This window comes from Strongylocentrotus purpuratus, unplaced genomic scaffold (assembly GCF_000002235.5).
Source record: "Strongylocentrotus purpuratus isolate Spur 01 unplaced genomic scaffold, Spur_5.0 spur5_contig_822, whole genome shotgun sequence".
NCBI classification, from domain to species: domain Eukaryota; kingdom Metazoa; phylum Echinodermata; class Echinoidea; order Camarodonta; family Strongylocentrotidae; genus Strongylocentrotus; species Strongylocentrotus purpuratus.
This window is the reverse complement of record NW_022145527.1, coordinates 679615-693125: the sequence shown is the minus strand read 5'-3', so window position 1 is coordinate 693125 and position 13511 is coordinate 679615. Positions and strand designations below refer to the sequence as shown.

The following is a 13511-nucleotide window of genomic DNA, read 5'->3' as shown; positions in this document are numbered from 1 at the left end:
AAGTACTTTTTAAAATCAGGCATAAACCAAACGACATTACTGTTTTCACACCCCCCGGAGAGACATCTTAATATGTATTCACTCCAGAGTTGCCAAATTTAGGAGCTCTTTGATCATTAACTATCTCACGGACTCACCTTTTTATTGTTAATGGCTGTCAATCTTTGCAGATTTATGAACTGAGCAGTAGACTTCTCAGGGGTTCGCAATGAGTTCCCAGATCCAAGCGATCCATTACTGATGTTATCATCATATCCATGAACATCATTCCCATCCTCCCCATCATCATCATCGTCTTCACCATCATCGTCATCATCCTCCGTCTCAACATATGCTTCAGCTGGAAAGTTCATCGTTCCTCCGTCTATACCAATCATATCCATATCACTAGTGTTCCTGATGTCACTTGTACATCTATGCAATGCATCACCATGTTGTACTTGGAAGCATCTGACTCTGGATGACACAGAACCACTGTGACAACCGAGTGGACTTGTGCCATTCTCCATGATTAGCATGTCATTTACATTTTGCCCAGCACTTCCAGGAGATGCTATTTCCCTGAGGAAGGGGTCGATATCCTCTATTTTTCCTGGAGGGCCCTCAGTTGAACACCAGAGTTTGGTAAGCCCCACCCACTCTTCTCTGTGCTGGGATAGCTCCAGGAGCTGAGATGCACTGTTGTTGTTGTTGTTCTTGTGTGGAGACATCCGTAAGACATCGGTGGAGCTGACGGTGTCCTTCACGCTCTGCACGGAGGAGGTGCTGTCACTGCTGCCGTCCAGCTGCGACTCCCCGTTCGAGAAGACCATGAATCCATTGGCATGGTAACCGCTGTCGGCGATTGAGGAGACACCAATGTGGCTGGGATGGGAGTCTATGCTCCGACCAGACGATTCAACACCTTGATCTAGACTTATGACTGACCCTTCACCTGACTCTAACTGACCTTTGACCTCAAAGGCTATTGGATGTACAAAATCCGCATCTTCCTGATCACCGGTGGAGTTGCCAGGGTGTAGATTCCGGAGCGGGGATGGAGTTCTACTGATGCGATCCAGCGATGTGAACACTGAGGGATCTTGTCCATGTGGAGTCGCATCTGTTGCTGGGATGTCTTCAGCAGATCCATGCCATACAGATGGCTCAACAGCTCTTCTGCTCATCACAGAATGGGAGAACTCTGTATACAAATCCTCTCGAAGGTGGACGGACATCTCCCTCAGGGGTGATGGAGACGATGCAGATGGAGATAGCATCCCATGAGCCTGAAGCTTCGATAATAACAATGCAGGGGATGGTGGTGATGATGAACAAGGAGAGGAGGAGGAGGAGGAGGAGGAGGAGGAGGAGGAGGGTGATTGTGAAGGTGGAACGCTTGAAGGATGGAGTTCTGGATTCTGAAGAGAACTACAGGATTCATTCAACCTGGCATGGAATCTTCCTACGGCTGCACTCATGCTTTGCTGGGTGTGTCGGTGCCATAAATGAAAGCTTTCCTCCAGCATTCGATGCTGATTATTCTCAGCAAGTGATCTACAAGGATGAGACAGAAAAAATAAGTTGCAAGAACTTCTTTAGTACACTTGAGTAAAATAAATTTTTATAATGAAGTGTTGACTCTCAGAACAAATGTGCAAATAGAAGATCCTTATTTTCACTATAATATCGCATTTTAGCATTTGATCACTTTCATGTAATTCTAACAGGGCAGTCATATTGAAAAAAAAAGCGATTGCAAATTCCAATTCACCCTTATAAATTGGCATTTCCATTGTGAAACCTAAATTAGCTTTTACTATTTATTGGTTCTTGATGTTATGCAATAACTGTATATAATTTTTAACACTGTGGTAATCAATAAATATAATAACTAGATGGATCTTCAACTGCACGCAGTCGAAAATGATGCCTCCATCATAGAGCGATTTTACAAAGCAAAACAGAAGCCATTTAAACAATACAAGTTTGATTGTAATCCATTAACAGGTTCTCAGAATATCATGATTACAAGCTATTTTTCATATACATGTACATGTATGACCCTTTGATCTTTGACTTCATGACCCTAAAATCTAATCATATCATTGGCTCTGCAAGATACATACATGTCCTGAGTTTGATAGTAGTCAATCCTTCAATCGGTTCTTGAGATAACGCGATCAGAGCTATTTTGCACACATAATGAGCCCTGTGACCTTTGACCTTGTGACCCCAAATCTAATCAGTTCCTGAGATAACGCGATCACGAGAACGTGACGTACAGACAGACGTACAACTCCAGCTACTTTGTAGCGGAGGCATGAAAAATACAATACAATATTAAGCATACATTCAAAAAAATTAATTCCTGACACATGTTGAATCGAAGGATAAATGGAACATTTACAGTAAAATAATAATGATAATAATAATTAACCGTTCTTGTATAGCGCATAACACATAGTATTAAAACATGTCCCTAAGCGCTCTAGAGAAAAACATAACAGAATACAAAGACAAGACGTACTGGGTAACGGACAAGTGCGTCTTTAAAGCAATCTTAAACTTAACAATGGAGTCAATGTTTTTTAGATGTTCCGGGAGATTGTTCCATGAAGTTGAGGCAGTGTGAGCGAAGCTGCGTTCACTATATGACCTGGTCATCACTGGTGGAATAACAAACAATTTTTTCTTATTAGAACGAAGATTTCTAGAAGGTGTGTACAATTTTAATAGCTCTATCAAATAAGGAGGCGCAAAATCATAAAAACATTCATAAGCTAACAACAATATTTTGAATAAAATGCGAGAATGAATGGGTAGCCAGTGTGTACTGTGTTGCCGATTTGAGCTAGCTTTTTCCTCACCTTGATTTCAGCTCAAGCTCCAAAGATCTCCTCCATCTCTTCCACATCTCTAGGAGAGTAGATGCAGCATGCCCGTCTTGGATCACGGAGCATCTCTCGTTCCCCCGCTCTGCCTCTTCACCACTCGCTCTCCTCCACGCCTTGAAAAACAACTTCTGAAGGAGAAATCTTCTCTGCTGTTTTTTGGCAATCAAATGAAGAAAAACAGAAAGTAAAACCATTGCAGTTACTTGAATCCGAATCAGAAAGAACAGTATGAATACTGATGAGGCTACTCTGGGTAAACAAGACATATTATTATTATTATTATTATTATTACTAAAGAACCAATAGATGCAATGTACAATACCCCAGGGGAGTGTTTCACAAAGACTAAGATCAGCTTTAAGTTGGACTGAACTATGGCAGGCCGTTCATGCCACTGTTTGCTCTCAACGTTTACTGGCATTGGTCTCTTAAGGGATGTAAAGATCATGGTCACAAATCTACAGAGTTTATATTTTGTGATAATTCATTATTGAAGTGAAAAAATTATCTAAAGATCATAATGGTGAGAGCAAACAGTGATATGAATGGCCTGCCACAGTTAAGTCCAACTTAAAGTCATTCTATGAACGGCCTGCCACAGTTAAGTCCAACTTAAAGTCATTCTATGAACGGCCTGCCACAGTTAAGTCCAACTTAAAGTCATTCTATGAACGGCCTGCCACAGTTAAGTCCAACTTAAAGTCATTTTTAGTCTTTGTGAAATACCCCCAGTGCTATCTCATATTTAAAGGGGCAACGCATGATCATTATGCAAGTCGAAAATGACAAGTACACACTCTTACTTAAGAAAGTATCTTATTTTCCCTAAAACAGGTGGATGTACATGTACACATACATTCATGTGTTTTTCATGAAATTTCTTGCCCTTTTAAAATACCACACCCTTTTTCTTTCAAATTGATTGGTTCTTGAAAGCGTCCCCGAAAATAAACCTTTTTCACTTAAGTAGCATGCATACACAATGTCAATATGAAGAAAATACACTATTGTAAATCCCCATATTAAAGTTCATGCCACCTTAATAATCAGTGTATTAGCCTAACAAATAATCACATTAACATTGCAAATTTCCTACAAACTATGTTTAATTGTGTAATGTCGTGAATTTGCGAAATCCATGACATAAAGTGAAATCATAATGATCATAATCTTGCATAGAATCTATGAACTGGACAATTCATCCCCATCATCAAAAGCATGTGAACGAACTTTTCCCATTGAGAAGAAGTAAATACAGTCACACCTGCTTTAGTGACCACCTGTCTACAAAGACCACCCGTCTACAACAAGCACATTTTTTGTTTCCCTAGAAAATGGTTTCTCATTGAAACATGTACTAAACGAACCTGTCTACAAAGACCACTTTTTGTGTTTCCCTTGGGCGGTCGCTGCAGACAGGTTCGACTGTACGTAGTATAGTAACCAAATGTCTCCTAACTTCAACTTCGCCATCAATCAAATATGCAAATGACCCTAAAAGGAATTCAAAGATTGATACCTCCTTCCCCATCTGGATCTCTCTCTCCAGCTCTGCCTCTACCGCCTGTGCTTTCCACGATGTGAACGCCTCCCTCAGGCATTCCGCCTCCCGTTGCTTGGCAACCGTTCTCCTTGTTGTCTCTCTCTGGTGGAGCCTCTGCCAGGCCTGGAAGCATCCCAAGACGAGGCTGGCCTCCAGGGAGTCCTGCTCCTGCTTGGCATGGAGACGACACTCTGTCTGGTTTCTAACAGGAGAGGGAGGCAGATCATAATGAGAATAAGCATCACAGGGACGCAGAGATGCCAACCTTCATCAACAACAAAAAATATTCTTAAGTGGAAACTAGATGGAATTCGACTGCGCGCAGTCGAAAATGATGCCTCCGTCATAGAGCAATTTTACAAACCAAAACAGAAGTAATTTTTCGAATTCAAGTTCAATTGTAATCCATTGACAGGTTCTCGGAATATCGTGATTACAAGCAATTTCTCATATACATATATGACCCTTTGATCTTTGACCTCATGACCCTAAAATCTACTCAGTTCATTGGCTCTGCAAGATGTCCTGAGTTAAATAGTAATCCATCTGTCAGTTCTAATGAGAATGCGTTCACAAGCTATTTTTGCATACATAATGAGCCCATGAACTTGACCTTTGACCTTATGAACCAAGAATCTACTCAGTTCATTGGCTCTGCAAGTAACATACATGACCTAATTTTGGCAGGAATCCATCAATCGGTTCTTGAGATAACGCGATCACGAGCTGTTTTTGCATACATAATGTGCGCTGTGGCCTTTGACCTTTGACCTCATGACCCCTAAATCTAATCAGTTCATTGGCTCTGCAAGTAACATACATGACCTAAGTTTGGCAGCAATCCATCAATCGGTTCTTGAGATAACGCGATAACGAGCTGTTTTTGCATACATAATGAGCCCTGTGACCTTTGACCTTTAACCTCGTGACCCCAAAATCTTATCAGTTTATTGACTCTGCAAGATACATACATGACCAAAGTTTGGCAGGAATCCATCAATCGGTTCTTTAGATAACGCGATCACAAGCTGTTTTTGCATACGTAATGAGCCCTGTGACCTTTGACCTTTGACCTCGTGACTCCAAAATCTAATCAGTTCATCGGCTTTGCAAGATACATACATGACCAAAGTTTGGCAGGAATCCATCAATCGGTTCTTTAGATAACGCGATCACAAGAACGGGACGTACGTACGTACAGACGTACAGACGTACGTACGTACGTACGGACGGACAACCCGAAAACATAATGCCTCCGGCTACTTCGTAACGGAGGCATAAAAAACATATTTTTGAAAAAATCTCTCACATTTAAGCCTGTCTGTACTAGTTTGGCCAGGAGTAATTAGACCACACAGTGTGGTCACTGACAGGTGGCTATCTCATCAACTCAGCTCTCAATTAACATAAGAAAAAGAGGATCAACGGGTACCGCTTAGGCATTGTTTTGTATATAGAGGTAGCAAGTAGCTACAAGTAGTATAATGGGGCTTTTAACATATCGCCCAATCAGACAGCTTCGAAAAAACGGCGCCACGTCTACGTACCCGGATCGGAGCACAACGTGCACACGATACACATGGGTTGTTCACAATGTGCACAGTTTGGGGCCCCGTATCACCGTCCTGCACGCATCGTTTGAAGACATGTGCATAATTATACACAACCGACACAAAGCCCATGATCAGAAGTTAAGAAAAACATATTTTAAAATATTTTAAAAAATATTTTAAAAAACGTAACAAAACATTCAAAAAACGTACTGCCATTGCTGGATTGCAAGAAGTTTACAAATTATTTAAAAAAATGTCTTACAAATCCATTCATGTACATTGTATCATAGTCATGCAATCAAGTGAAGAAGAGAAACAGAGAGAAAGAGGGGGAGAAAGGGAGAAAGAGGAGGGGAGAAAGAGAGAAGAGCGGGAGAGAGAAAGAGAGAGAGAGGGGAGGGGGAGAAAGAGAAAAAAGAGGGGGAGAAAGGGAGAGAGAGAGAGAGAGAGAAGAGCGGGAGAAAAGGGGAGAGAGAGAGAGAGAGAGAGGAGGGGGAGAAAGAGGAAGAAGAGGGGTGAAGAATACATGATGCCAATAGATATAGATACATTTGTGAGAGCAAATTAATAGATGTAAGACCATAGGTATGGAATGGCTACAAAGAATACATAATTCAAATATGAAATTAAAATACAAATTAAAATACTATTACATTGGGCAAATTAATATAGAACCATACATCGTAGGCCATAATTTATACAGTACCTCCAATATCGAAATGTTATTGCAGTGATACTGTTCTTGCACCTTTCAGCAAAGTTCTGTCCCATTTTCTTCCTTGTGATAATATCTCTCCAGCTGTCAAATGCTCTGAAATATAAAAAAAAAAGGCTCTTTCAGATATGATGCGGCAAAACCGTTTCATTTAAAAAATGATGCATGGTATATACACGTACACAAGGCCGGGGTCTACTTGTTAACGCTAGCAGGATTTCAAAAACTAGGGCAAAAGATGAGTGAGAATTTGGGAATAATTTGATGATTTTATGCATTTATATCCCATTCAAAACAAACAAAATACATATTTAAAAAAAGAAAACCATTTATTCAAAAGCCGACGGTAAATTATAAGATTTTTGGGTCGGTCGCAAAAGGGCAATACAACATCTTCTGTTTTGAATGCCTAATAGTTGCCAGAGATAAAGTGGGAAATGTTTTTTGATAAATTTTTGTTATAATTACAAGTGTTATATCATACTACGGTATATAGTTATTATTTATGAACCAGGGGGGTGTTTCACAAGGATCCTAATTCAAACTTAACTCTAAGTTGGACTTAAAAATTATGGAGAGCCATTTGTAATGTCAAAAAAATATATTCAAAAGCGAAAATTGAAGTATTTTAGACTTTCGATTAATTTCACATTAAGACCATGAAAGCTACTTGATGAAAAGAAAATATGAATGATTTGAATCAACATTTTATGCCTATTAAACAACTTGTACAAAATATTTTCATAGATGCTATTAACAGCTTTCCCTAATTGTTTAAGTTCAACTTAGACATAAATTAAACTTAGGATCTTTGTGAAACACCCCCCAGACCGAATTGAAGGACTTACTTGGCCAGACACCGTTTCTCTCTCCTTTCGGTCAATGGTCCGACGGCTCTTGTCACCATCATCTCCAGCCTCCAAGCAAGGAAAGTTCGGTGTAGCTGACTGCGGCTTAAGAGAGAGTGCATGTCTGCTGCCCTCTGTCTGTCGTGGTCAGATTGAGCTTTGGCTTCGACCCACTTTGAGAACGACCCTGAAAGGAATAATTGTAATAAATCCTTTGATTGATGTCAGATTTTTGCTTGAGAATTGATTTGATTTGATTTGATTTATTTATTATTTCTGTTTGATTTTCTTTTTCTTTTGTACTTTTACAAATATATAACAAACAAAACATTGCAAATTTTACACATGACAAAAAATATATGTAGAATAAAGTAAGGCTGGCTGTAACTAATCGAAACCATCAAACAGGAGGGTTGACAAAGTAAGCAAAGCTTGATAGCATGACTACCCTCAATGGATACATAATAATACAAATATGGTGCTATGACAGTTTAAAGTAAAGTGCATGTAAGCAGCCAGGGGGCCAAACCTTAACAATAACTATACGAATGAAGCATATGAATATAAAATGTACTGATAATGATAACAATCAAAGTGGTCACACTGCACCACTTTCGCTATAATGAAATTGTTAGTTCTGTCAATCAAACAATATGGAATCTGCCCCCATTCCTTCTTTTGCCAGCACAGATCCTCTTAAAGCCCCATTGCACTACTTATAGCTACTTGCTCCCTCTATATACATGTAGCAAACAATGCCTAATCGGTGCCTGTTGGTCCCCCATGATCCTCTGTTTCTTATGTTAATTGAGAGATGATTTGATGAGATAACCACCTGTCAGTGACCTTTAGGGAGGTCTAATTCCCCCTGGTCAAACTAATACAGATCGTCTTCAAAACTTAAGACTTACTTCTCAGACAAGCATTCTCCGACTGTTTAACCAACTCCTCAGCCTTGTCCCATTGCCTGCGTTTGACCACGTGCTGTTTCCATCGCTGTGCTGCCCTCTTCAGGCATCGCTCCGACCATCTCTCCAGACCTTGACGCAGCGCCCTCTCCCTCAGCCAACAGAGTTTCCACCAACGGAAGGCACTGCCCACTGTCTTGGCATCGTGGACAGCCAGGTGACGTTGAAGAGTTTGCCTGTTGTAACAATCAAAGTGGTTTATCAATACAGTCAAACCTTCTTTAGTGATCACCTGTCTACAAAGACCTCCTTTCTACAAAGGCCACATTTGTTGTTTCCCATGAAAATGGTTTCTTATTGAATCATGAACTAAAGGAACCTGACTACAAAGGCCACTTTTTGTGTTTCCCTTGGGTGGTCGCTATAGACAGGTTTGACTGTATTATCATTCTTGATATGACTGTTGCGTTCGCTAAGCACTGGGAATTGGTTTAAAATGGAAGAACTTCCCAATTGAAGCCTGTGTTCATATGCCTCAAAACAATCTGGATTTCAAGTGAATTACATTCTGTGGTATGTCGGTACTTTAAAGATTGCAGTTCAACGGTTTTGGGTGCAAAATATCCATTCAATATTGTTTAAATGTTGCATTCAGAGGTTTAGATGGCAATACTTCAACCTAAATTTGCAAAAAAGCAGAAATGTATGCCCAAATGTTCAATGTTGGAGTGCATTCGTGATATCTATCCAGGCCGAATCAATATAATAATTTACCAAATATATCAATTAGTAGGCAGTTTCCCGGCAAAATTTGTATCATCACGTGTTAGTCAAAACATATTCTTTCACATGATTGGTAATAAGAGCTTCCATTTCATATTTTGAGAGGGGGACATTTCAAAACTGGTCAATACATTTAAGCAACAGTTAAATTCATGGGTCAGAACTATTTGGAGCTCCATTACTTAACCTATGACCTATCTCACATATGCGTAGATGCGTGTGTCGCAACTACCTCTCTCAGTATGCTATAGAAGCAGCTGTGCACAACAGGACCCCCTGAGTGTTCCTACTTTTCTCTGCGTTATGAGATACAGAAATGCAGAGCACACTATGCTTTAAAGGGATTGGGTAACTTCGTCTCAGATATTTATGGTTGGAAATCGAAATCTAATTTTGCGTTTTCCTAACGGTCTTCATAACACTACAGTCTATTGGGGAAAATAAGTATGGTAAAACCGGTCATTCAAAGATTTTTACTTTTTGAGGAACTTCATGATCATTTTGAAGCACAATTTTTGTTAGGGCTTAAAGATTACACTATATCACAGACATTGATAACACTTAATAGGGCCATGCATCTCAGATTAACATCGTTAAACAAAGCCTTTAATATGCCATTTTGCTTGCCGCTGCATTTTTTTTTAAAGGGCAGATGAGAAGTTTGCTGCATTATTAGTGCATAAGGCTAAAGAGTCTCTGTTTCATGCTAGTAATAAAACATATCATGTGAACATACCTATGACATATTCGAAGGCTTGTCCATGACCGCCATGCGGACATCACAACCCCCATCTGCACCCTTGCAATCAACCTAACCCCTTGCCGTTGCGCCTCTGCAGACCGCTGCGTGAGCTCCCTCCATGCTAAAAATGCCCTCTTTCTCCGAGTCTTGCGAGCCTTGGAGTCCAGGATCCGATAGAGCACTTGCCTCCTGTGATGCTTCAGTTTCCAAAGTTCAAAGGCTTGACTGGATGAGGGAAAGTAAACACAAAAATCCAGGTTTTTGATGACTTTAGAATTCCTTTGGACTTATTTTAGCTTACAAAGTCAATCTTTACTGCTATTTTTCTAAAGTAAAATTGCATCACTATTTGCTGAACAATGATCAGGATGGTTTCAGTTTAACTGGAACCATCCTGATCATCATTACTAATAGTAAATATGGTAAAGCCCATCAGTACTAGTGTACAAGAGGGATTAGACAACCCTGCAAGGTCACTGGACAGGTGGTTATCTCATCAACTCAGCTCTCAATTAACATAAGAAAAAGAGGATCATGGGGGGACCAATGGTCACCAATTAGGTATTGTTTGTTATATAGAGGGAGCAAGTAGCTACAAGTAGTACAGTGGGGTTCTTTAAAGTTCTATGATACACAAACAAAAATGTTTACCTGCAACAGTTTCGATATATACAGTTCAGACTTCAGACACCTTCCACAGACACGTATTGATGGTACTGAAGGTAATTTACCCTGGGCCTTATTCAATTCGGTAAGTCAGTATGGTACTTGGCTAAGTAATATGTCTTAACTCGTATTCAGATCATATCTGGGTATTTTATTTAAGCAGGTCGACCTTGAGGCAAAATAATTACTGATAAGCAATTGCGACGTCACATAGTCAATCCAAAATAATGCGCGATTAACGTGTCGCATTAAATGCACGCTCTTATAAAATTGTTAGCAGCTTAAGATTACTGCGTATGATAACCACATGCTTGCCAATCAAGGCCTCCAAAATAAATGGCTTAATTAAGTTAGCTCAGGAAGACAGGAACTGTCTTAAACTTAGGGTAGAATGCTAAGGCCAAAAGCTTTGACTGAATGACAAAGTTGGGTAGGTATTTTATCTAAGCAGAAAACTTAGCACAACACTTATACACAATAACTCTTGCTTAAGTATTGCATTGGATACCGCCCTTGCGTTTGTGTGTGTGTATTGGGTTTTTACAGACGTGTATCAATCAGATATGATTATTTACGTCTGGGGACCGACCATTGAACGTCACCATCCGAAAGACGTGACTCAGTTTCGAACCTGTGTCCTCGGCTGAATCAGTTTGTAACTTCCATTGTTAGCTGGATTACAGGCGCACGCCACAACGCCCAGTTGCCATCATTGTTTATATAACACATATCAAGATTTCAGGCCTCTGATTGGTCAAATCTACAATCATGAAATTCACTACCAACTGCTGAGCAGTATAGTGAAAAACATTGACCGGGCATAGTTAAAATTGCACACGCACGCAAGGACGAAGTAGTTCAGCATGGAGTTAACAATTGATACGCGCAATGAGACACACATACTTCTCTTTAATTTGGTTAATTTCCCTACAAATCAATACATTTTAGCAAGCAAATTCTCTCATATTATCCCTTTTTCAGAATCCAAACATGAGATGTGGTATTTAAAACAAATATTGACTCTTCATTTTTGGGGTCACGGTTAAGACTATAGTTTCTCGAGACTGCATTTCGAGATCAACTTGGGCAACAGTTCTAACAGTGCCCCTCAAAGTAGTTCATATCTATGCATTATTTTACTTGTTGGAATCGACTATTTATTTTGATCTTATAGAAGACCAGTTACAGAGCTTTGATTGAACTAATAAGTTGTATAACTTTATTGAGGCACTGTGCAGTCAGACATCTTTGTAGTCATGTTTTTATGCTTTATACAAGTACTCCTTGTTTCATAACTGACCTGCTTAAAGTCATGGGTTGCAGGTCAGTCTATATTTAGTAATACAAGCTAGTCTGTATTTGCAGACTCTGTTAACTAGCTATCACTACACTATTGTCTTTAATATGAAAATGGTAAGACATTGAACTACATTTGCCACTCTCCACCCAGGTGTTAAATGGGTACCCGGTAGGATGCGAAAGCGAATGTGCTTAGATTAGCAAGTGTGCGCATGTAAAAATGACGCCTGGCTGGAATGCTCCCCAGGGAGTGGAGAATGTGCATACATTGTGTGCGGGTAAGTCTGAATCCGATGACAGGGGTAATAATATGATTGCTGGGCCCTCAGGAAGAACAGTATGAATACTGATGAGGCTACCCTGGGTAAACAAGACATATTATTATTATTATTATTATTATCATACCTGAGTTGTGATTTCTCCCTCCTGTGTGTCACCATGGAGACATTGGCTCTCTCCTTCCAGTCGGCAAAGAACCTCTGGAGGATTGCTCGCTCCCTGAAGACCACAGCCTTGGCATTGTCATGAAGATTCTCCATCTTGATGATCTGTATGCCACTCCTACATGCCCTCCAGGACCTGCGCAGCATTGACCGCCTGTAAACATGATATAATAAACGGCAGCATTATGAGACCACCCAAGCCAGACTTTGTTGCGTGAAAAAGTACCCCTTTACCAGAGATTTTTGGAACATGAATGCGGTCCCTCCATTCCCGGATTGGGGGGGGGGGGGGGGAGGCCACATGCAACAAGTTTTATTCCAATTACCTTTTCTGATATAAACACTTTGGTTGCTTTCTTTGCCAGTCTGTACGGTAGCTTGTTTGCCTTGTAGGCATCCATTGACGGAAGGATTGCTTTTTGCTGTGCAACACAATGACTTTGCAGAATTATGAACTTAGGGACTTGATTAGCTCCATGACAAAGCTTTTACAATAAACACTGGTATAGATTAATCTCGCACAGGAAACAGTTAAATGATCTTGAAGCCTTTTGGTATATTCATCTCATAGCTAACTCAACGCGGCACAGGGAGATTACTGTATTTGTGAGGCATACCGGTATAAAGAGTTTGACAGAATGAACATCTTTCGGAGGGTACATCGACTAACCTATATTGTCTCCGGGCCTTTTGTCTCTCACCACAGATGGTTGCCATGGTTACCCAGGCTCTCTTGACAAGACTGTCCTCATGGTAGACCCTCGCTACCTCCGTCTGGTAAAACTTCCTCCTCCGATGAGCAAGATACGTCTTCCAGCTTTCTATGCACCTTGACAAGAGACCCACTCTGAATCAAGCAATATTGAAAGAAAGATGAAATTAATAGATCGTTCAAGAAAACTTGATGGCCCGAATTCACAAAGCAAGGTTTGAGCTCAGACCGGTTTGAGCTCAAACCTCCTTTTGTTTCGCCAAACCTCCTTTTGTTATTTACAAACCAGGTTTGTAAATAACAAAAGGAGGTTTGGCGAAACAAAAGGAGGTTTTACCTCAAACCTTGCTTTGTGAATTCGGGCCGATATGATTAAAGAACACCGGTGTTCATACTCCGAATAATATTTGGAAATATGGCAGT

The 13511-nt window shown here is 40.2% G+C and overlaps 1 protein-coding gene across 1 annotated transcript in view; it reads right to left on the bottom strand.

The window, feature by feature from the left end:
- LOC753389 overlaps window positions 1-13511 on the bottom strand; it is a 43223-nt gene that overhangs the window by 20553 nt on the left and 9159 nt on the right. The window contains exons 7-15 of the mRNA XM_030981835.1: window positions 13047-13223; window positions 12339-12530; window positions 9963-10193; window positions 8447-8679; window positions 7536-7722; window positions 6679-6783; window positions 4396-4621; window positions 2850-3025; window positions 138-1536 (exon numbers count right to left, since the gene is read on the bottom strand). Coding sequence (XP_030837695.1) covers window positions 138-1536; window positions 2850-3025; window positions 4396-4621; window positions 6679-6783; window positions 7536-7722; window positions 8447-8679; window positions 9963-10193; window positions 12339-12530; window positions 13047-13223 — 2926 coding nt within the window. The remainder of the gene's footprint in view (window positions 1-137; window positions 1537-2849; window positions 3026-4395; window positions 4622-6678; window positions 6784-7535; window positions 7723-8446; window positions 8680-9962; window positions 10194-12338; window positions 12531-13046; window positions 13224-13511) is intronic.